This window comes from Drosophila hydei, unplaced genomic scaffold (genome assembly GCF_003285905.1).
Source record: "Drosophila hydei strain 15085-1641.00,03,60 unplaced genomic scaffold, DhydRS2 tig00008122-arrow-pilon, whole genome shotgun sequence".
Lineage (NCBI taxonomy): Eukaryota > Metazoa > Arthropoda > Insecta > Diptera > Drosophilidae > Drosophila > Drosophila hydei.
Window position 1 is genome coordinate 3,253,867 of NW_022045833.1, and position 21,202 is coordinate 3,275,068.

The window sequence follows — 21,202 nt, forward strand, 5'->3', positions numbered from 1 at the left end:
CTTCATTCACTTTTGCTGTACATACAATACGCTACAATTCTTTAATGCCTGTGCCCCAACCAACTTGGCTTGACGACAACCTTTTTTTTATTAGCCTAATTCGTGTGTTTTCATTTATATTTTCTTTTTTAATTGTTGTAGCTGTTAATAAGGGCAACACAAACGGAGTACTGCGTAATCCGAGTGTGCTCAACGGGCATTAGAAACTAGAATCTCTACTAAATACACACACACACATCAACCTATACACCTATGACCACACACCCACAACAAGCGACCAGTTTAACTTACTATAATTAATAAGATAATAATTTCTACATATATATATATATAAATGTCTGTAAATTGGCCTTCAAACATTTCGTGTGGCCATCCAAATCTATTCAATAATTATAATATTAATTATGATTAATTATTATTTTCTTTCGCACCACACCTCGTCAATTTTTCGTTCGTTACTTATTTGTGTGTACTTAATAAACACAATTATGAAATTGTTCAATTGTGTTAGACAAGCGCAGATTCTAGTGTAATTATGCATCAAATTAACTACTATATATATGTACGTATGTGTATGTTGATTGTACTTAATTTTTATTTTGCTTAGCCCATCGTACATGTATATATATATATATATATATATATATATATATATATATATAATGTATATTGTATGTGTAAATGTAAAATTCTATTCGTTGTTTTAGTTGTACTTCGTGTGTGTCTATGAAGCGCTTGATCCCTAAATTTAAGCGTAATTTTTAGCTATATGTTTGAACACAACAACAACAAAAACATTTTAAAATCAAATTTCTTTTAGTAAGCCTTTGGGAAAAAATAAATTAGCTAAGAGACCACCAAAAAAGATACTGTTTTTTTTTTTCATTTATAATACCTCGTTTTTTCTAGTCTACATAATTTAGTAAATGCTAAATAAATAAGGATTGGCATATAAAAATTTGAAATACACACTTTTTGCTGCGACTGCGGGACTAGAGCAAATGCTGAGGTGCTATTCTTCGTTTTACTTATCCTTATTGATGCACTTGATGAGTCCATCGACAGCACGATTGATGCGCAACAGCAGCATATAGCCCACAATGAGAGCTGGCAGACCAACAAAGGTGGCCAGAGCTTCGTAGATGAAGCGCGGCGCAAAGATCTTCCAGACCATTAAATGACGACAGTGTATGGTACAGGCGAGCATGGCACAAAAGATCTGCAAAGTAAATAGGTTAATGAATGTTTCCTTTACAAATGCTCCCTCCACTAACGCACCTTGAGGCCCTGCAGCATAAAGAACTGCGTGGCCAGCTTGAAACCTGCGCCTAGAAAAACATCCTCATACTCATACAATGCCAGCTCGCCTCGTGTCATATCAAAGCCCACAGCATCGTTGGCTAAATCAGACAAGGCTGTAGCAGCTGCACTAGCTTTGCCATTGCTGCGATTGTTGGCGTTGCTGTTTCTGCTGCTCTTGATGAGATTGGGAAACAGAGCAAACAGCGAAAAGGTCTCTGTGCTGAGCAGCGAGTACATGCAGTAGAAAAAGATGGGTCCACAAAAGGTGTTGAGTATAACGAGCGTGCCAGATATGAGATGAGATTGTCCCAGAGCGCTGGAGCGACCCACAAAGGCAGCACGCCAATCAATCTGCGACAACGTTGTCTGATGAGATGTGGCAAAGAAGCAAAAGTGCGCCAACAGGAACCAGCCGACCACAGCGCTAAAAGTGGGCTGCACGCAGCTTTCTATAATCAGAAATAAAACATTAATAAAAAAGTAATATTCATTAATTAATTAAAGCTTACCAAAGCTGCTGGCTGTGCGATAGCGTAGAATGCCATGCACACTCAGTAGAATAGCTCCGACGACCATGCAGACAATGAGACCAATGCTTGCTCGCGGCTCGAGCAGCACGATCATGAGCATGGCAAGGAAGACGCCAAAGGAGATGATGATCGATGAGTAGACGGTGGCCAGGCCATAGACAACGGGTATCTCATAGCGACGCTCAGCATCGTCGCCTTCATACATGCGCTTCATTTTACGGAAGATTTCCGGCACAATACTGTCACGTCCATTCACGGTAATCGTGTTTGGGTTTTTGGGCGGCAGCACAAATATCATCAATGGCGACCAGGAGACAACAAGAATTTGCAATATCAGCAGTCCATAGATGACCAAAGCCATGGTATCAATGTGCGTGCGTTGTATATTCTTAATGGCGCTATTGGCGAGCAGTATATGCCCGCCGGCACAAATAGACGCGACAGTTGGTCCGTAGCGAGCCAGCAGGACATTTGGTGAATTGCCAGTTAAATTGCCACAGGAGCGCAAATATAGACGAGTTAAAGTTGTGTACAAAACGATAATAACGACAGCCAATATATAAGTCTTGCCCATGGCTGGCTTTTTCACGGAGAAGCCCGCTGTGCTGGCACTTGCAAAATCAGCGCAATTGCCTTGTTCCTCGCGACAGCGAAATAGCGTATAGGCAAAACGTATGCAACAAATGGCCAGCAAGCTGGCCAAAACTAATCGTAAGGCGGTGGAGCGCAAGAATTGCGACCATTTAAACTTATTCTTAAAATCCAAACGCGCGCTCAGCTGCAGCAGCTCGTAGACAAGCAGCAAAATGATGGCAACTAGCAGATAGGATAATATCTTGGCCTCCTGTATGACAAAGCTGTTGGAGAAGAAGACAGCGACGCTGGCAAAGAGCAGCAGACGGGTAGGCATATGGCCAAAACGCTTAACATTTGCCCAATTGTTGGCAATGCTTTTCCACTGTCGCACCGTATAGAAGGCCAATAGAACAGCGCTTAGCAAACTGCTAAAGAATATGACGCCATGCTCCTCAGTCTTGAACGAAAAGTTCTTATAGTAGCGATAGCCAAAGACACCAGCAGCAATGTTAATCAAAAATGTGTAGAACACTTCTTTGGGCTTAAATATTTGTGCATATTCGCTGGCATTCGAGTTGTTCACCAGCAGGAAGGCAAAAAAGATGGGCAGGAAGCTGAATAGCAAGCCCTGCGACATCTGTGTGGGCTCAAACTTAACCCAGATCTCGCGACAGACATTGAGAATGTCACGTAAATTGATATTTAGATCGCGCACAAACGACTTGAAGGCTGCCTCATTGTAGATTGTTTGCACACGATGTGTGAGCAGTATAAACTCCGTTTCCAGCTTATCCATTTCCTCTACATTAAAGGTGCGTTTGTTCTCCATGGCATAGTTGAAGAAGTAACGATAGATTTGATGGGCGTTTTGCCAGGCGTGCAGCAGCAATGTTTGAAATTTACTCAAATGTGGCACAGCAATAGCGGGCACAATATTGAAATTGATTAAGCCCAGATTTGAGTAGGGTATAGGCACGCCGAGTATGGTCGATAAAGTGGGCACCAGATCAATCTGTAAGACAAGTAGTTAGTATTTCTTATCAGTATGACGTGTGTACTTCGAGATAAAGATGTGTGTCTTGTCTTATCTGCTTTTACCTGTTGCAGCATTTCGCTATCAGATCCCGAATTGTTGCTGGTATAGAACTTATGCTGCTTTGTGTAGGCAAACAGCAAAGCATTCGTTTCGTCATCAGTATCGCCGCCATGATCCCCACTGGCCGTCATGCCATGATCGCCCATTATCAGCAACGTGGTATCATTATCCATGCCAGCCACGACAGAGCTACAATGAAATATATATATATATTTAAGTATATTAAGATCTGCATTTGTTTTAATGAATTATCTACCTTATAATATCATTCATTTCGGTTAATTTGCGTGCCATTTCATCGTGAATGGGTCCATGTTTGTGCCCACAATGATCCACGCCCAGAAAATGGGCTATCAACACTTGCCAATCATTGCTGGCCAGTTCCTTAGGCAGATGCTGCATTATTTGATTGTCGACGCTATCCAAATCGAATATATCAAAGCTGGGATACGAGTAGGCGCGTTTGAAGCGACGCGGATATAGATCAGTCCATGTGCTATCGCCAAGAAAAACTAAGGGTAAATTGCTCTTGACCATCTGATCTATGACATTATCCTCATTGATCTCTGGCGAGGCAAAGTTGGAGCCAATGTCTATAAAGGTGGGCAAGCTGCCTGTGGTGAGGCCCTTCAAGCGTTGCAACGTAGTCGTTGGCGGATCTGCTTTAAACCGCATTAGACGCGCCCTCTCCGGCGCTTGTTGCAACAGCCGATGCAGCACATCCAATTTATTTTCATAAGGCAACGGCGGTTCAGTGACATTCTCTTTGTACACACCAAATTCATATTTTAATGCATCTACGACAAGGATAATAACTTTCGATTTTTGTGGAAGACATAAATTGGAGGACGTCGAGGCGTTGACATCCTTAAAGATCTCCTGCACCACCTCCGGTGTCAGGAAATACTCCTATTTACATAGAAGAAAACAAGAGGTGTTATTTACTCACCATACAATCTGTAACAATTATACACTTACATCATTCGGGTTTGTGGATAGGCGGCGGCAGGTGCTTGTCTCCGTTTTGGAGACACGCGCCAGCAGAAATCCTCGCGAAAAGAGCAGCACCCCGCTGCATATCAAATAGGCCAGCCAAATGAGCACGAATAAGTATGTGTAATTCATTGTGAGACGCCAGCACGCTTACACTAATTATGACTATTAATTAATTTTAATTGCACTTTCACTCTGGAGCCACTTAAATATGTCAAGTGTTCTTCTGCATCCCGATGCGTACTTAATTTCATTTAGAATTTGTCATTTCTATATTTTTTCTTTCACGGCCTTTCTGTCGGTCACTGTAAACTGTGCTGTGCAGTGTTGCCATCTGATTTTTTACTTAGCAGCAGCTGTTGTTGAATTTTAAGCAGCCCTGCCCAGGGACAGAGCTGCCAGATGGTCGCGGCCGGCTTGGCGCTACATTTAAAACGACTTAAAATAAAACATTTATAATGGGGCACAAAAATTTTCGTTTTTATTTAAAGTTCCCATACACATATAGCAAATCTTAGATCAAGTGTAGTTGCAACGAATTAGCCTTGTGTTTGTGTGTGTCTGTGCTTTAAATTTTGAAAGCATTCCACTGCCTTTTCTTCTGCTTCTTCATCGTCATCTTAAATAGTCAATTTATGTTAAAAAGCTTGCAAGCTCCATTTGTTTTAGAATAACTTTAAATTAATTTTGGAATATATTTCTTATTTACGCCATTTCTATAGAAAAAAATAAATGAAAATATAAAAAAATATATATATATAGATATATATTATACACATTTTCTTTTGATAAGTCGAGCGGAAAAGAGTTAGGAATGCAATTTTGTTTGTTTCTTTTAACTTTGTGTGTGTGTGAATGTGTGTTAAATATGTTAATAACAGACACTTAGCTACACATGTATGTATATATATGCATAAAGAATTCTAAAAGTTTTAGGACCTTTTGCATTATTTTAAAGCCAAAACGATTTTTGAATTGAATGCAAAACACACACTCACATGCATATATATGTATGTATGTATGCTAGCAACAAAGTTTGTTAAATTTAAGATACATACATTTAAATAGTATAATAGTAGTAGTAATAATAATAACACACAGTATTCATTTATAAATAACTAAATTCCGTTCATCGTGTTACGTGTAGAAATGTATTTAAATGTTATTTATGTATGTGTGTAAGTGTGTAATAGTGTGTGGGTGTAATTTTGTATATTTTTTATTTTGTTTTGATTATTTTACGTAGCTCGTGTTGGTTGTTTTGTTTTATTTTTATTTTGTTAGAGAGTCTGTAGGCGAATTCAATCCCGATGATGAATTGTTCTCATCTAAAGCATCTGGGAAACTGGATACCGAACCCGAACGCGATGTCACCTTCGTCTACAATAGAAATGGAAATAGAAGAAAACCGAAACACATTTTGTTTAGACATAACACAAGAGACATAAAAATAACTTGCATTAAACATGCGATTATTCAGTTAAGTAACTTAAACTAAAATTATATAGCAAAGTAAGTTCCGCGGTATTCAAGTGTATTGCAGAGACTGTTAATGACAGTTAGCTAAAGGGTGTGTGTGGGTGTAAGTGTGTGTGTGTGTGTGCGTGTTGGTTCTCTGTTTGCTTGTTAGTTAAGAATGTTGTATGTTATGCATAGAAAGTATACGAGGCGTGGCTATTAAACAATGAGACTAACATCGAAGCGAACTTCTGTCTTTATCTTTATAGTTTAACAATAATTCGAGAAATTGTTGAACGAATAATTCACATGACATGCTGTTGACACCATATAATTAAGCAAGCAAATTTATGACATTTCATGTTGGTTTTCATATGTTGAGAACGTGAGTCACTCCTGAATCAGCCGTTCATATCAAACACGTATAGCAATATATATAATAATCTTTAATCTAATTCAATCTAATCGTCGCAGAGTGGGGCCTCTGGCTCAAAAGCGTGGCAAAAATGAAAATTCTAATGGCATCAAATGGGTAAATAAATCTAACGGAGAATCTATCATTGATTAAAAATGTTACTCTGGGAGAGTTAGGAATTCTATAAGAAAAAGATTTAGAGACAGTCTTTAATTGTATAAGATCAAATTGTAATAAAATTACAAATCGTATAAGAATAACACTTAGAGAGAGGCTTAAATATTTTTAAGTATTCTATACGAGTAACACTCAGAGAGAAATTTTAGCAGTCGTTACAAATTGTATAAGAATAAGTCTTAGAGAGAGTCTGAACTGTAGAAATTTTTTAAGAATCCATTTAGTTTTCATTTTGAATACTAATCATACAATCTGTCAGAAGATTTCTAGCCAAATTCATCAAGCCACAATGAGCCCAGCCGCTTTGATACCAACGTGTAACTTCCAGCTGTTTCTCAACTTTAAAGCGATTTATAACATAATCACATTTAACTTCCTTTAAAGCTGTCACAAATGAGCGAGAATACAGAAGTTTTCCGGCGTAGTTTACAGCTGGCAACAAGCAAATATGAAAGGAAATGCAAAATAAAGTGTTTAGTCTCATTACTTTCTAGCCAGACACCTCGTATAAAGATATATATTGAGTATATATATATATAATAAAAATAGTAGTTACCGCATTAGATTGGCACAAAAAATTGTTCTGTTCATAGCTTACTTTAACGTTCTCATAGGCAGTGCCAACTGAAGCTTCAATAGAACGCATCGATTCAGAATTTTTCATTTGTGAAAATTTCGACGTAATGCCGCTCGTAATGCTGCCAAGTACCGATGCTGTTTTCTCACCCGTTGTCTTCAGAACCGATTCCGTGCGTTGGAAACTGAAAACCAAAATGGCACAAAATTAATAATTATAATAAATGGAAAATCTATTGCACATATAGAGAGAGAGAGAGTATTACATGTGAGAGCAATGTTTGTTATAGGCACACAAAAGCAGAAATTTGGATGTTAAATGTAGGAGAAAAAATGGTGGAACAGCAGACAATCCTTTTACTTACAGTGGTGCTTCATGCACGGCTTTTGATATGGTGCCCACACTCTGTTCCACTGACTGGTAACTAAATGAAATGCAATACAAAATCAAATGTTCACAAATTCAAAAGAAAATATGAAGCAAAAATACAAACAGAAAAAGCCAGATTAACATAAATCTAAATCTAATCGAAGGTTCTATATAGTTAGCTGTCTCTCTCGCTTTAAGTGCAGACTTACACATGACTCTCTTTTAAATTCTTAACGCCCTGATTAACATCGTCCGTCAGCTCCTTCCAGACGGTAATACCCAATTTGCGCTTCAAGTCTGAAGCATGACGCGTCTTGGAGGCCAGCACCGTGCGCAGCGTATTGATCTCCTCCTCAACACGAGCCAGCTCCTAAAAATGCAAAAACCATATATAGATTAGATATGGAATATATACAAATTACTAAATCTACGAGGGTAGGCTAAATAGTCGTTGAATTTAGAAAAATTGACAAAAAATAATAGTAAAATTAAATGACTATTAATATTATTTATAAGTTTTTTGAAAGAAAAACTAATTTAAAAAATATTTTTGATTAAATTGAAATATAATTTACGTATAAATCAATTTTATTTAATTAATAAACTTTTTGCATTAGCTCGTCAACTTTTTAGACTGCCCTCGTTAGCACTAGATGCTTTCAAGCACTTACCTGGCTCCATTCGGCGCGTCTTTGTTCCTTCTCCTCAACGGAGAGCGCTGCAAATTCAGCTGCAATCTCTGCAGACGCCACAGATGCTGCTGGCGACGCTGGCTCCGACAAGTGGGCGCTATTATCTATGCAAAAGAAACAACGAATATTTAGGCAAAGTGCTCTTAGATAAACATAAATATAAATATGTATATGTAGAATAGCTACTTAGAGAGATAACTAAAAAGAGCTGGCGCGAGTTTTAATTTTGTATATTTCAAAAAATCCAAATTAAATGAGGTTTGGCTTTTAAGTACCTCCATGGAAGACAACTTCCTCAAAGACTTTTTCATGCGCTGTGTAATATCGAATTTCGTTACGTTTGTTTCAAAATATGCATAAAATTGCTCATATTTTTTTTGTATTTAATACTCACAAACTGTTTTGTTTCGGATAGCGTAAGCAAAGAGGGAAATAGAGAGAATTAAGAAAAGCTGATTAGTCACGAAGCAATTAAAGTGTGTTAGTCGTGTTCCCAATTGGAATTTGGCAAAAAAAATATTTATATATATAAAATATGAAATAACTCAATTAATAAGTTTGCAAATTTGTCAAGCTGCCCTCGCTACACTTAATATCGTAAGTATGCGTTCCAGAACGCTTTCACTGTACTATAAAACTGAACTGCTTCAAAAAATTACCGTAAAACAAGTTTTTAAGCTAATATTACGAAACATTTCAGTCCTAAGTTACTTCAGTCTTGTTGGAACCATTCCACAGCCAACTCTTTGGGTTTACCTTTAGCAATGCCCTGACCTATAGTCAGAAATCGTTTGTAGTTATCGCTATTTGATATTTTGGCCAGATAGGGTTTCGAAAAGTCTATAAACGTGACCTTAACATCGCGCACTGTGCGCTTCGTTAAGAACTTCAGACGAAAACGTTTCGCGAGCGATGACGATGGCGTCTGATTGGACAGTTTGGCTGCCATGAATTCCGTTTCAACGGCTTGCAGTTCGAGCGTATTGGCATAATCTGAATCGACATCATAGAAGATCTCGTCGAGTGTCAGATTGCGTAAATAATGCTCAGCCGTGTCATTGTACCAATCTGTATCGCAGTCTGCTGTTATTTCCAGTTCATCAAGCGAGGGGGTCGTGGTGATGTCATCGATTCGCGGCAGATAAGAATCCTCGATGAACTCCAAGCTGACAGGCTCCGATTCGCTGCCCATGCTGTTGCCCTCTCTCTCTCTCCCTGTGCTTTATCTCATGTTCAGCAGAAGCAGCGAGCACTTTCTAATTGGAACGTGGCGGTGTACATTTCAAAGCGAGCGCTTCGAACAGATTTGTTTTGTATTTTTGTTGGCTTTGTTAAGACGATTCGGTTCTTTTGCTTTTACCCATAGTATTTCTACAGATTCATGTTTGAAAAACGTTTTCCCCTTTTTTCCACTACCAAAACATAACTGAGTCGCGCTCTTTTGCTGCCACGCGCTGATACAGCTAAACTTGAACTGAGCTCAAGTTCCGATTGGTAAGCTTGCAGAGCTCTGCTGGCCGAACTGTAACTGTAAGTGTAACTCAACAAGTTGGCAACACCAGAGAGAGAGCACAAAAGCTTAACTTTACACGAGCAAGAAAATGCAAGATTGTCTCGCTCTCTCACGCTCACTCTGTTTATCTAGGGTTTTCTTATTAGCAATGGTAAAGAATTGCATGATCAACAAGTGGAAGATTGGCTCAAACTGTACGTGTCTCTCTTTCGCTCTCGAGCTCGCTCTTTGTGAGTCAATTTAGAGATACAAATTATATTGAAAATGATTTGCGTTCACAATTGACGTCGCAACATAAACAAACCACAGAATAAAAATGGTTTTTGCCACAGTTAAATTTTGTTGTTCTATATTCAATTAAAAATAAACTAGGAGAATTGGGAGGCGTTGCCAGGGCTTGTTATTGTTACCGTTGTTGTTGTTGTTGTTGTTGTTGTTGTTGCAACAATGTCTAAATTGTACACAAAGAACGCAGCAGATTCACAATTTGTTTGCCACGTTGTCAGATTTTTCATCGCTAATGTAAATATTTAAATGATATTTTGTATTTGTGGCAATTGTTGAAATAACTCCCACGAGTTCAATGCATTGCAACCGCAGCAGAGACAGGCGCAAGCAGGCAGTCTAATCAGACTTTCGGTCATGACTCATCTAAATTTTGAACAGGCTACCCGTTGAGCAGCCGGACTAAATGTCTTCCCACCCACAATGAAATACCTTTTTTGGTTAAAACAGCCATCTAATTAGCGACTCTTTCGAAAAAAACAGATTCCAATAAACGAACCAGGGATCACGGCGAACACGCGACCACTTTTACAATTGCATGCGGCAAATAAATGTCAAAGGCCACAACAGAGAAATTACATTATTTACATATATCGCACACTTACGATCCTCCATTGCTGGGCTGCTGTTGTGTATTCCTTAATGTCTTAGCTTTAAATTCAATTGGTGTTCAACACAATTTTTATAATTTACTTTTTGTTGTTAACAAGAACTTCTGCTTAAGAAGAAGCACGGAAAAAGTAGCTGTGCTTTCTGATAAATTAGTGATGGGTAGTCAGCTAGGCAAACTTATCGATAGGCGAGTGTGCGGCGTTGCCAGATTCCTAATAAATTATCTAGCGCGAATTTTAAATAGATTTATAAATTTATATATATATATATATTTTTTATATTTCAAAAGAAATAAAAATACATCGTTTTTCGTATTTGAAAAGCCTGCCTGCTTTGGAAAAAAAATGGCATAAGTGAAAAAATGTCTTTTTTTTTGCTCTTCAGCTTCGTTTCGCTCTTACATTTGATTTACGTCCGTTAATATAGGAAAATATATACATTTATATACTTTATATTGTATTTACTACGTTTTCTTAGAGTTACTAATGCAGTTGGTTGTAAATATGTATATTTTAAAAAATTTACAATATCAGGTCTGTTTTTCTTGGTGTTTCTTTTTTTTTGTTTTTTTCTTGCTTTCCGTTTCTCATTTTTCGTTTGTTTTTGTTGTCGAAAGAAAAAGAAAAAGAAATAAACGAAGAATAAATGAAAAAATAAAGAAAATCAAACGAAATAATTTGTTTACGTTTTTTATTGGTTTTATTTTGTTTGTTTTTTGTTGTTTTTTTGTTGTTTTTTGTTGGTAAGTAAAAAATTGTAATATTTTTTAATTTTTTGTTTTTAATTTTTCATACTTTTTGTGTTTCAACTTTAAATCATAAAACAGGGTCTGAGCGCCGCGTATATATATTTATATATATATATAGTTATGTATATATATATATATATATTGAAAGTTGTTAAGTGGAAAATATAAGTCGAAAACAATTTAATATAAATCAAGATGATTGCACAAAATTAAAATGTTTATATTCATTTTGAAATGTGAATGGAGCAAAAGCAGGCGTGCGTTAGAATTGTGTATATATACCAATAAAAATATATATAATATAATTCCAAAGTACATCTTTTTCAATTGCAATTTCTCATCAAACGTTGAAACACGCACGTTTTCTTCAAAAATATATAATAAACTAATAACTCGGTTCGGTTCAGCTTGTGTGCTTGAAATACACAGCAAAAAATATGGGGTATAAACAATATAGATTTGTAATGTAAAATAGAGCAGCAATTGAAATAGTAAATATTTAACATTTTTTTCTTACAATTATATATCTTTATATTGTATTTGTTTTTGTTTTTGCTTTTTCCATAAAATATCATATTGTTTGTTGTGTTTGTTTCCTTTTTCAATCAATTAAATTTGTTGCAACCACTTTTAACAAAACATTTGTTGAACTTTCTGCTTAATTTTAAGTAGCTTGAACTAATTAGAATATTTATGCATTGAAATGAAATATGGTTATAAAAAGAAATTGGCATTTAAGTCATTTTTTGTGGGGGGCTGAGGGCAAACCAAGCAAATGGGGCAGGAACAAGTAAAAAGTTGAGGAGGGGCAGAAATTGGCGCTAAATTAAATTGTATTTTGTTTTTGTTTTTGTTTTCAACTTGTATAAATGCAATTTCAAGTGTCTGAGTATGTGTGTGTGTGAGTGTGTGTGTGTAGGTCAGAGTTCCTCTGTATCAAATTATATAAAAATAGTTTTTTCTTATTAACATTTAGTCGTTTGTTTTCTTTTTTGTTGTTTCTGAATTGCATTGTAGAAAAGCTCCTCGGAGTGAGTGAAAGAGTATGTGTTTGAGAGATAGAGTTAGAGAGAGAGTGATTGACAGAGGGTGACAGTGAGAGGGAGAGAGACAACCTGTACCATTTTTTTTTGTTTTTGACACTAGTTTTCGACTAAGGACTCCGCCCGAGCACGCCTGCTGCTCAACGCCCGCCCGCCCGTTACGTTCCGTTTCGTTTCGTTTACCCCGAATCCCCGTCGCATTCTGCGGCTGGCGCTGATTGGACTATTTACTCTCTCTTAGTTCTTCGGTCCCCACACAGAGGTGATGGGCGTGGCCGCAACAGGAGCACCACCGGCAGCAAAGACCGGGAAATCCTCCTGCGATTGGGTATTGGGCGCAATTAGATTCTTGGCCTGCTGTTTCTTCTCCCACGGTGCATCCTTCATGATGAAACCATTCTCATTGCTATTGCCCCCATTGCCACCCGAACCGGAACTGGCGCCAGCGCCTCCAGTGAGAAAAGCGCCCACCGTTTGCGGTTGCGGTGATGGCGGCAAATTCTCCAAGAAATCGCGCTCATAATCCTCAGCCATGCTCAAGAGCATTTCCTTGGCATTCTCCACATCCTCCTCCTTGCCAATAATGGTCACAGCATTTGGATTGGCTTGAGCATCATCCGATGAGGGGAACTTGATGTCCACCTAAATTGAATACATAACCAAATTTATAATTTATAGATTCCATCAATTCCATTCACTCAGCTGTCTCACCTTGTAATCATCGATGACCTTGCGAATGGTGCGTCCACGATGTCCAATAATGTGCGAATGGATGCGCGTATCGATTTCGATGACCTCGCGATGCAACGTCTGCAATTCACCCACAATCTCCAGGATGGCATCACGTGCGGCTTCGGCCTTGGCCTGGTAGCCGGTTATGGAAATTATGCGCTGATTGGGATCATCGCGTTTGGGCAGCGAGATGTTGACATCGTGATCGGCACGCAGCTTATTAATGACTGCACCCTGGCGACCGATGAGCTTCGAGTGATATTCCGGATCGACCTCAATCTGGAGCACATATGAGCGCAGTTCGCGATCAGCTCGATCTGCCTCATAATCCTCAATCATCTTTTCGAGCGCTTCGCGTGCCTCGGCCACGCGAGCCGGCGTACCAGAGACCGTGATGATGTCCGACTTAAGATCGCTGGGGGGTAGCTCGACATGGACGTCGTGCGTGGACATAAATTGACGCACATTGGCGCCGCGTGGCCCAATAATGGTGCGATGCAGATCGAAAGGAACATTCAGCTTTTCCTCGACGGGTATAAGATCGAGCAGCGCCTGCTTGGCCCCATTGCATTTCTCGATGCGTCCGGTGATGCGAATGACATCGCACTGACGCACTGGCTCCGCAGTTGGCTCACCCTCGCCGGCAACCTCACCATTGCCGTTGACGCCATTGGTCAGATGTTCGACAGGTTCGGTGGCATCACGGTCGGGGAACTTGATCTGAACATCGAACTCGGAGGTGACCTGCTGCACCTTGAAACCGCGTGCACCCATAATGGTGCGATGTTGACGCTGTGGTATGACCACCTCAATGGTTGTCTGCGCCTCCAGGTCGGCAACGGTCTCCTCGATGCGTTGCTTAGCCGCCTCGATGCACTCCTTGGCGCCTTTGATGGTCACCTTATCAGAGTTGGTGCCGGGACGTGGGAACGAAATCATAACGCCGCCACATTCCTCGGAGATGCGATGCAGAATGGCGCCACGCTTGGCCACAAAATGTTTATGATGTTTGGGATCAACGATTACCTCGCCCTCAGTAACCTCATCGCACTCCTTGATGATCGCCTCCAGCTGCTCTTTGGCCTTATTCACGCTCTCCTCCTTGCCAATGATAATGATGGCCTCCTTATCACTATCCTCGTTCGAGGGGAAGATGATGCGTGCGCCCGTCGCATCACGAATCTTGCGTATGGACGCACCATTCTTGCCAATCAGGAATTTATGATGCTGCTGCTTGGCGCGCACCTCAACGCTGAATGAAGCCTGCTGCCGTTCATTTGCCAGCTCCAGCAGCTGGGCCTTGGCCTTCTCCACATCATCCTTGGGACCGCGAATAGTGACCTGAAAAAGTCAAAGGTTTAGTCTATATTTTGTGATGCACTTCAATAGCTACACCTACCTTGTCGCTCTTCGAATCGCTGTTGGGGAACTTGATGGTTACACCGCCGCACTCCTCCATGATGGAGGAGATGAGCTTGCCACCGGTGCCAATGATGGAGTTGTAGTACTTGGGAGATATTTGCACCTCTTCAGTAACAATGTCGGAGAGCTCGTTCTGAATCTTTTGGATGCGCTCCTTGGCCTCCAGAACGTTCTCCTTTTTGCCAGTGATGACAATCACCTCGTTGGTATCGCCTTCGGCGGGTAGATCGATTTTCGTTTGGGTCTCGTCACGTATCTTTTTGATGTTGGCGCCGCCTTTGCCAATGACAAACTTATGGAATTGCTTGAATATTGGCACTTCGATGATGTGCGATGACTCTTGGATTTCCTTGACCAGCTTCAGTAGATCCTTATGGCATTTGTCCACATCTTCCTTGGGACCGCGCAGTTTAACAATATCCGTATTTTCCTGGGGTGTGGGTATCGTAATTGTCACCTGACGATAACGATCCTTGACTTCACGAATCTTCTCGCCCTTGGCACCGATAATGGAGCGATGCAGCCGACGATCGATGATGACATCCTTTGACTTTTCATTTTCCAGTTTGTCGATTTTTTCTTGTAATTCAAGCTGCGCTTGACGCACACCCGCCTTGGGGCCCTCGATGCGTATGTTATTCTGGCCTTCGTGCTCCTCAATGTTGATGTTCACCTTCAGCTCATCCTTGAGGCGATTCACATTGGCGCCCGCTTTGCCAATAATATGCTTGTAGTACGATGGATTCACAGTCATCACCTCGTAAGTGAAATTCTCCTCATAGTTGCGTATGATGTCATTCAAATACGAGACAGCCCGATCCACATTCTCGGGATCACCCTCTAGCTTGATCTTGTTCTCCAAGCAGTTAACATTCACATTGGGGCAATCCTCTTCGAGTTGCTTCATATTCGCACCCTTGCGTCCGATCACATACTTATGGATCCAATGCGGCGCATTGATCTCCACCGATTTCACCGAATTGGCCTTCTGGTATACAACAGTGAGAGCATTACCGAGCGCCACTTGAGGACCACGCAATGTAATCGTCTCCAAGATCGAATCATTGGGTGGCATCTCAACGGAAACGCCCGTAAGCTGGAGGATTTCAGCGATGGTTGAGCCCTTGGGACCGATGACATAGCGATGCTGTGGCTTGGCCACCTCAACACTGACCGTGGAGCATTTCTTTTCCATCTCCTTGTATATGGCCTCCACCTTGGCCTTGGCAGCGGCAACAGCATCCTTTTCACCCGAAATAATGATCTCCTCCTTTTGCACCTGCTGCGGTGGCACATTGATCTTGGCGCCTGTCTCCTCCTGCAGCTTGTTCAGATTCTCATTATATGGGCCAACAATGAACGGATGATAAATCTTCGGCACCGTCGTCCGATCGGATGACTTTTTAAATTGCTCCGCAGATAGTTGGCGTATCTCCTGCTCGGCACGCTCAATGCCCTCCTTGGTGCCAGCAATGGTAATCACATCGCTCTCATCACCCTGATGTGGGATATTGATGCGAGTCGATGTAGCACGCTCCAGTTCACGTAGACGTTCGCCACGCTTGCCAAGGATGACGCGATAATGCTCCCGAGGCACGTTCACCTGACGGCTGGCTTGCGTCGAGAAGCTCATGAGGATCTTGCGACGCGCATCGAGCAGCTCGCTGTGCTTGCCCTTAATCAGGAACGTAAGCGATTGATTCTTGCCACTGACAATCTCAATCTGAGCGCCTGTCTCCTTCGTAATCTGCTGGCAAATGCGCTTCGATTCGCCTTCACCAAATTTCTCCGATTCCGTCGATTTGCGCTCTTCCATAGGCACATGCAGAACCTAACACAAAAATTATTTATGTTTATGTAAGTGGCATTCTTTAAAGTACGGTTAACACCTGTTGTTTCACTCACCTGAGTTTTCTGCGAGCTGGTCACACGTGCAATTGCGGGCGCTGCAAGGGGCGCACCTGAAGACGAGTTCGTTGGCAAAGCCGGGAACAGATCGTCATAGCTAAATGTGGGCTGGGCATTGTCGGCGCCGGTGCTGCTGGTGGGCGTAGCCACCGGAGTGGGCGACGATGGCTGATCGTTGGACGACACCAGCTCCTGGCCATTGTTGAGTGCGTTTGGTTGTTGCTCAATGATAACTACTTTGGATAAACGGGAAGATTAAATATATTTATAAAGCCGCATGGGAAAGTGTTTAGGTAAATGGATTACCGTTAGATTCCTCCATCACTGCTGCTTGCATTACTTAAAAAAAGAGAAGAGTCCTTTTTCGTTCCAAGTCGTTACAGTAACACTTTAAGTAAAATAAGGGGAAAATAATGAAAATATGGGGAATTGGTAAAATATCTATGAATATTGTAGTGGAGGGTAATTTGAGATATTAGAAGGGTAATATGAAAAATACTGGGAATATTTTATGAACTCTTGATATATAATTCCTTTTCTTAAAGTAGCTTAAGGGTATTATTAAATATTATACGAAAACCTAAAGAAAACACAAAAAATTAGTAATTATGTATATAATGTAAGGAAATTGTTTGGTAAACGATAACAACATATGACGTGACTAATAAAAAACTTTAATCTTTTCTTTTATTTTTTTAAATATTTGCTGTTTTATTTCTTATAGTATTTTCTGTTCCTACTTATTTTACTTTTATATAGGTATTTAATTTTCCAATAAATAAGCCAAGTTCAAAGTTCTGGTAGAAGTGATGAATGAAATAACTATGGAAATATAACAATTCTTGACTTTTCTATTAACATTATATTCAGCGTCATTTTCCCTAGATTTAGTATAAACATCGAAGCTTGTCTATTATGATTATCTACATAGATATATTTATTATCGATTTACGATCAGACTAATGACCCAATAACTCAAAAATAACATTTGTTTACTAGGTATTATTTTAGACGAAATATCTTAAGTTTCAAATGACAAACAATTGCTGTTTGAACAACTGTCGCTTAACATTTAACTGAACTTTCTGAAAGCTGAGCCATTATACATCTGCCTATGTATATACATATATATATATATATATACAACATTTTGTTCTTCTTTTGCTGTGTTCAGTCGCTTGCCTGGTAGCGAACGAAAATAAATCCTAGATAAACTAGAAACACAAGCATTAGGCACATAAAAATCAACTTTGGGTCTTGATAAGGCAGCTCGACCCGCATGTCGTTGACGCTCCGATGATAACACGCCTGCTGCTTTTATAGGTAGAGTCGGGCAGAGGACCGGGGTCTCGACTCGCTCAGCTGATAAACCAATTCTATTTAAGCGTTAGACATTAGTTTTTTTTTTTTAACTAAACAGAACGAGAAATGGCCACGTAATGACTATGCCAAAATATTGGGCATATATATATATATATATACACATAGACATTCGCATTGAATTTATGAGAAGGTCCGCTTTTGAGCATCGGGTGATAAGTGGACAATTTTGTTGCTCCACCAACGGCCACGTTGGCAAAAATTTTCGAAGCAAATAGCTGATAGTTATCGATCAAGCTGATAAGAGCCGAGATATAAATACACTCGCATACACATATATATACTTAACTGCACGGCAAGTGCACAAATACTTATATAAATACTGTTATTAGTATGTACACAAGAAAAGTCCGGTTTATACCAGTGAAAGGTTAAGAAACGGCTAAGAGAGAGATCGAGAGTAGCAGCATTCTTTCTGACAAAAGTATTTCAACCGAATACCGTTAAAGACATGCACTTGTTCAAAGCTGGTTGGCCGTCTGTACGTCAGTGTGTGTGTGTGTGTGTGGTTTTCTAAATCAGCGCCCAACAAGTTTTTTAGCCTACATTTTTCTTCTGCTTTAACAGCAACAGCAGCCAGAAGAACAACACAAGACGTTGCCACTATCACCGCCATTGATTTCACATAGACACACACACACGCACAAATACACAAAATGAACGAAAAAAGGAAAGCGAACTGTGCCAAGCCGATAAGAAAATACTCTGCAACCAAAAACACTTCACACACAGCAAATTCTAAAGTTAATATGAAAGAACGAGTTTAAATTATCTGTGCATCTATACTTATATTTTTAAATTAGTTTCATTTTTGGTTCCACAGCTATGCCAAACATTTTCTAGATAATCTACATGTTACGTGCGCAAGCGTTACAAACTGCACGTAAATATCATTGATGCTCCACACGCATGAGCGCATAAAAATGTGTCAAAAGAAGAAACACGCTAAATGCGAACGAGCGAGTGAGAGAGTCAAGCTTGATGAAATGCTCTGTGTGGCGGGGAGTTGTGTGAGAGGGAGCCATAAAACCGGATGATAGCCGGCAACTACATAAAATGATCGGCAAGTGTATGTGTAGATGTCTCTCGTGTGTGTGTGTTTATGTGCGCGTAAATAAAATTGTATTTGTGTGTGTGTTGTGGCTCTGCACTGCATGCGCACTTCTTGATTTTTTCGTGTGTTGTCACTGCCTTTGTATTGGTGGATTGGCACCTTTCGAGGCGAGCTCGAAAAGAAACACAGGTAACAAAAAATTAAACACACACATACAGTGAAACACACATATGCATACATGTGCAGACATATGTAAATCTTGCCATGCATATGCATGCGCTGCAGCGCCGTTGACGTCGACAAGACAACCAAAGTTCAGCTTGAACATTTTCTATGCACATTTACATATAGAAATTTTTTTCTTTTTTTGGTAAGGTGCTTAGACCAATATTAATTTAAATGCTGTTACTTAAGCAAATTGTGCCTGTTGTTTGGCTTAGCGGTACTCCTCTTGTCAGATGAGTTGAAGCAGATATATGTGTATGTGTACACAAAAAAACCTTGACGTAGCCAGTTTTGCATGAAAGTCGACTGCAGGTATTCAAAAGAAGACATTTACTTCTTTGAGCTGGCAAAGCAGTGTTGTCGAGTTGCCTTTTTCCCGTCAAATTTCGACTTAGCTACATTTTTGATTTTAGTTTAGCTTTTTTTGTACTTGCATTACCTTTAAAACTAGCTCGAAAGTTGTCAGCACTGGGCTATGTGTAAAGTGCTTAATTATGCAAATGTATACAAAAATATTCTGTCGATTTCATGATCGTAAACATTTTTATGCAGGTTGTTCAACTTACTGTACTGTAAAATCCAAAAAATCCGGCCTATATTTGTCCGTTAACAAAATCCAGTTTGATCAACTTGGCGTGTCTCCAGCTGCAAAACACACAATAAACATGTAAAAGAATTTTAATTATTTAATCTATTGTGAATCAGAACATGTTAAACAGCAGAAGGCAATAAAGATGGCACACTGCTTCAATTTCAAACTAAAAACAAAAGGAAAAACATGTTTTCGTGTTGCCGCCCCAAATGCGCTACACTGCAGTGCAATTGGTGGAGCATATGGCAACGTTGGCAAGTCTCTGCCCCGTGTTTATTAACACAAATGTGCATAAATTCAATAGAGAGAGTATAGGAAGAGATGGAGGTAGGGAGAGAGAGAGTGAACGCTGCCCTATGGCAAAAGCTGACGGCGACCTTTATGCATAAACATGCGGGCCACTTATTGGACAATTATTATTGTTGTTTTTGTTGTTCTTACTGCAGTTGAGTGCATAAAAAGTGGAGCATAAAATATGTGTGCGTATGTTTATATGTGTGCGTGTGTAGGCGGAAGCTAAAGAGTAAAAGAGAAAGAACGCTTAGTGCGTAGTAGTAGTAAATATTCTGTTAGAGCGAATGCTGCCACTTGAAATGGGTGAAAGGTGTGTTACGATTTCAACTTGTTTGAGCGTGTGGCAGAGCTACAACAAAGTCTGGTCTTTTTAGTTAGATGTAATGTACGTGAAAGACGAAATACTAAAAGTTCAAAAATCGTATGGCTTATGCTCACACACACACACACAAGCACACAGAGGCACGCGCGCACTACCACAAGCATAAATGCCGCCGACTATGTCTGCTGTTGCTGCTGCTCCCGCTGCTGTCAATCGGACATAGACACACTCGCGCACATATATAACAATGTGCATGTGTGTGCTTAGTTTTATTGGTGTATGCGTGAAGTCTCCGCCGCCGTCGCTACCGCCGCAGCGGACAACGAAATATGGCTCTGACTTTTGAGTCTTTAACTGTGTGTGCATGTACGATGTACGGCGACGACGACGACGGCGGCAGCGGCGACGGCACTCGCAGCGACAGACTGGCCCGTACGGTTATGATAATACTATTAAAAAACACGTTGTTTTTTATAATATGCATGATTCAATTTGATTTTCTATTTAACTATTTCCCGAGTATTTCACTCGATCGTGGGGTTTTGACTTCAATTCTATTTTGTAAAATGCAAGCAAGAAGTTTCCACGTTGCGGCAGCCGCGGCCTAAATTTTCTCTCTAGTCGCCGCCGCCGCCTTCCTTCGACCCACACAAAACGTAAATTTAAGCACATTTTTGTTTAACTTGTGGAATTGCAATTGCTCAATTAGGCGCGCACAGTTTGTTGTTAGTATTTCAGTGCATTTGTTAAAAACAGTTAAACTAATTTTAGTTAAAAACTTTCTACTTAGAACTGCAATACGCACACGAAGCGGATATCAACTCCAAGTAAAGTGAATGAATGAGCACTGAGCGAACGTGGCAAAATGCAGGCGTGTTGCCACATGG

General features: G+C 40.0%; 3 protein-coding genes across 13 annotated transcripts; all 3 read right to left on the reverse strand.

Annotated features, from left to right (window-relative positions):
- Positions 1-647: 647 nt before the first annotated feature.
- Positions 648-4,819, reverse strand: LOC111602379 (GPI ethanolamine phosphate transferase 3). Its single transcript, XM_023319395.2, has 6 exons — positions 4,483-4,819; positions 3,761-4,413; positions 3,507-3,693; positions 1,812-3,420; positions 1,279-1,751; positions 648-1,219 (listed from the first exon to the last, which is right to left on the reverse strand). The coding sequence occupies exons 1-6, from the start codon at positions 4,627-4,629 to the stop codon at positions 1,025-1,027; spliced, it is 3,264 nt and encodes a 1,087-aa protein (XP_023175163.2). The 5' UTR covers positions 4,630-4,819; the 3' UTR covers positions 648-1,024.
- A 143-nt stretch (positions 4,820-4,962) lies between these two features.
- Positions 4,963-10,829, reverse strand: LOC111602199 (tumor protein D52). 10 transcript variants are annotated; one of them, XM_023319163.2, is made up of 6 exons: positions 8,942-9,612; positions 8,165-8,289; positions 7,703-7,863; positions 7,489-7,548; positions 7,104-7,308; positions 4,963-5,213 (listed from the first exon to the last, which is right to left on the reverse strand). In XM_023319163.2, the coding sequence occupies exons 1-6, from the start codon at positions 9,375-9,377 to the stop codon at positions 5,199-5,201; spliced, it is 1,002 nt and encodes a 333-aa protein (XP_023174931.1). In that variant the 5' UTR covers positions 9,378-9,612; the 3' UTR covers positions 4,963-5,198. The 10 variants fall into 10 exon arrangements, with proteins under 10 accessions (XP_023174931.1, XP_023174933.1, XP_023174934.1 ...); XM_023319165.2 differs by having other exon boundaries at positions 7,146-7,308; positions 8,942-9,608; XM_023319166.2 differs by lacking the exons at positions 4,963-5,213; positions 8,942-9,612 and adding exons at positions 5,717-5,877; positions 10,589-10,829.
- A 1,451-nt stretch (positions 10,830-12,280) lies between these two features.
- LOC111602220 (vigilin) lies at positions 12,281-21,194 on the reverse strand. Of its 2 annotated transcripts, none has more exons than XM_023319199.2 (7): positions 21,121-21,194; positions 19,674-19,752; positions 16,755-16,836; positions 16,446-16,681; positions 14,518-16,371; positions 13,098-14,459; positions 12,281-13,028 (listed from the first exon to the last, which is right to left on the reverse strand). In XM_023319199.2, exons 3-7 carry the CDS (start codon positions 16,783-16,785, stop codon positions 12,624-12,626), a joined length of 3,888 nt encoding a protein of 1,295 aa, XP_023174967.2. In that variant the 5' UTR covers positions 16,786-16,836; positions 19,674-19,752; positions 21,121-21,194; the 3' UTR covers positions 12,281-12,623. The 2 variants fall into 2 exon arrangements, with proteins under 2 accessions (XP_023174967.2, XP_023174966.2); XM_023319198.2 differs by having other exon boundaries at positions 16,446-16,684.
- Positions 21,195-21,202: the final 8 nt, after the last annotated feature.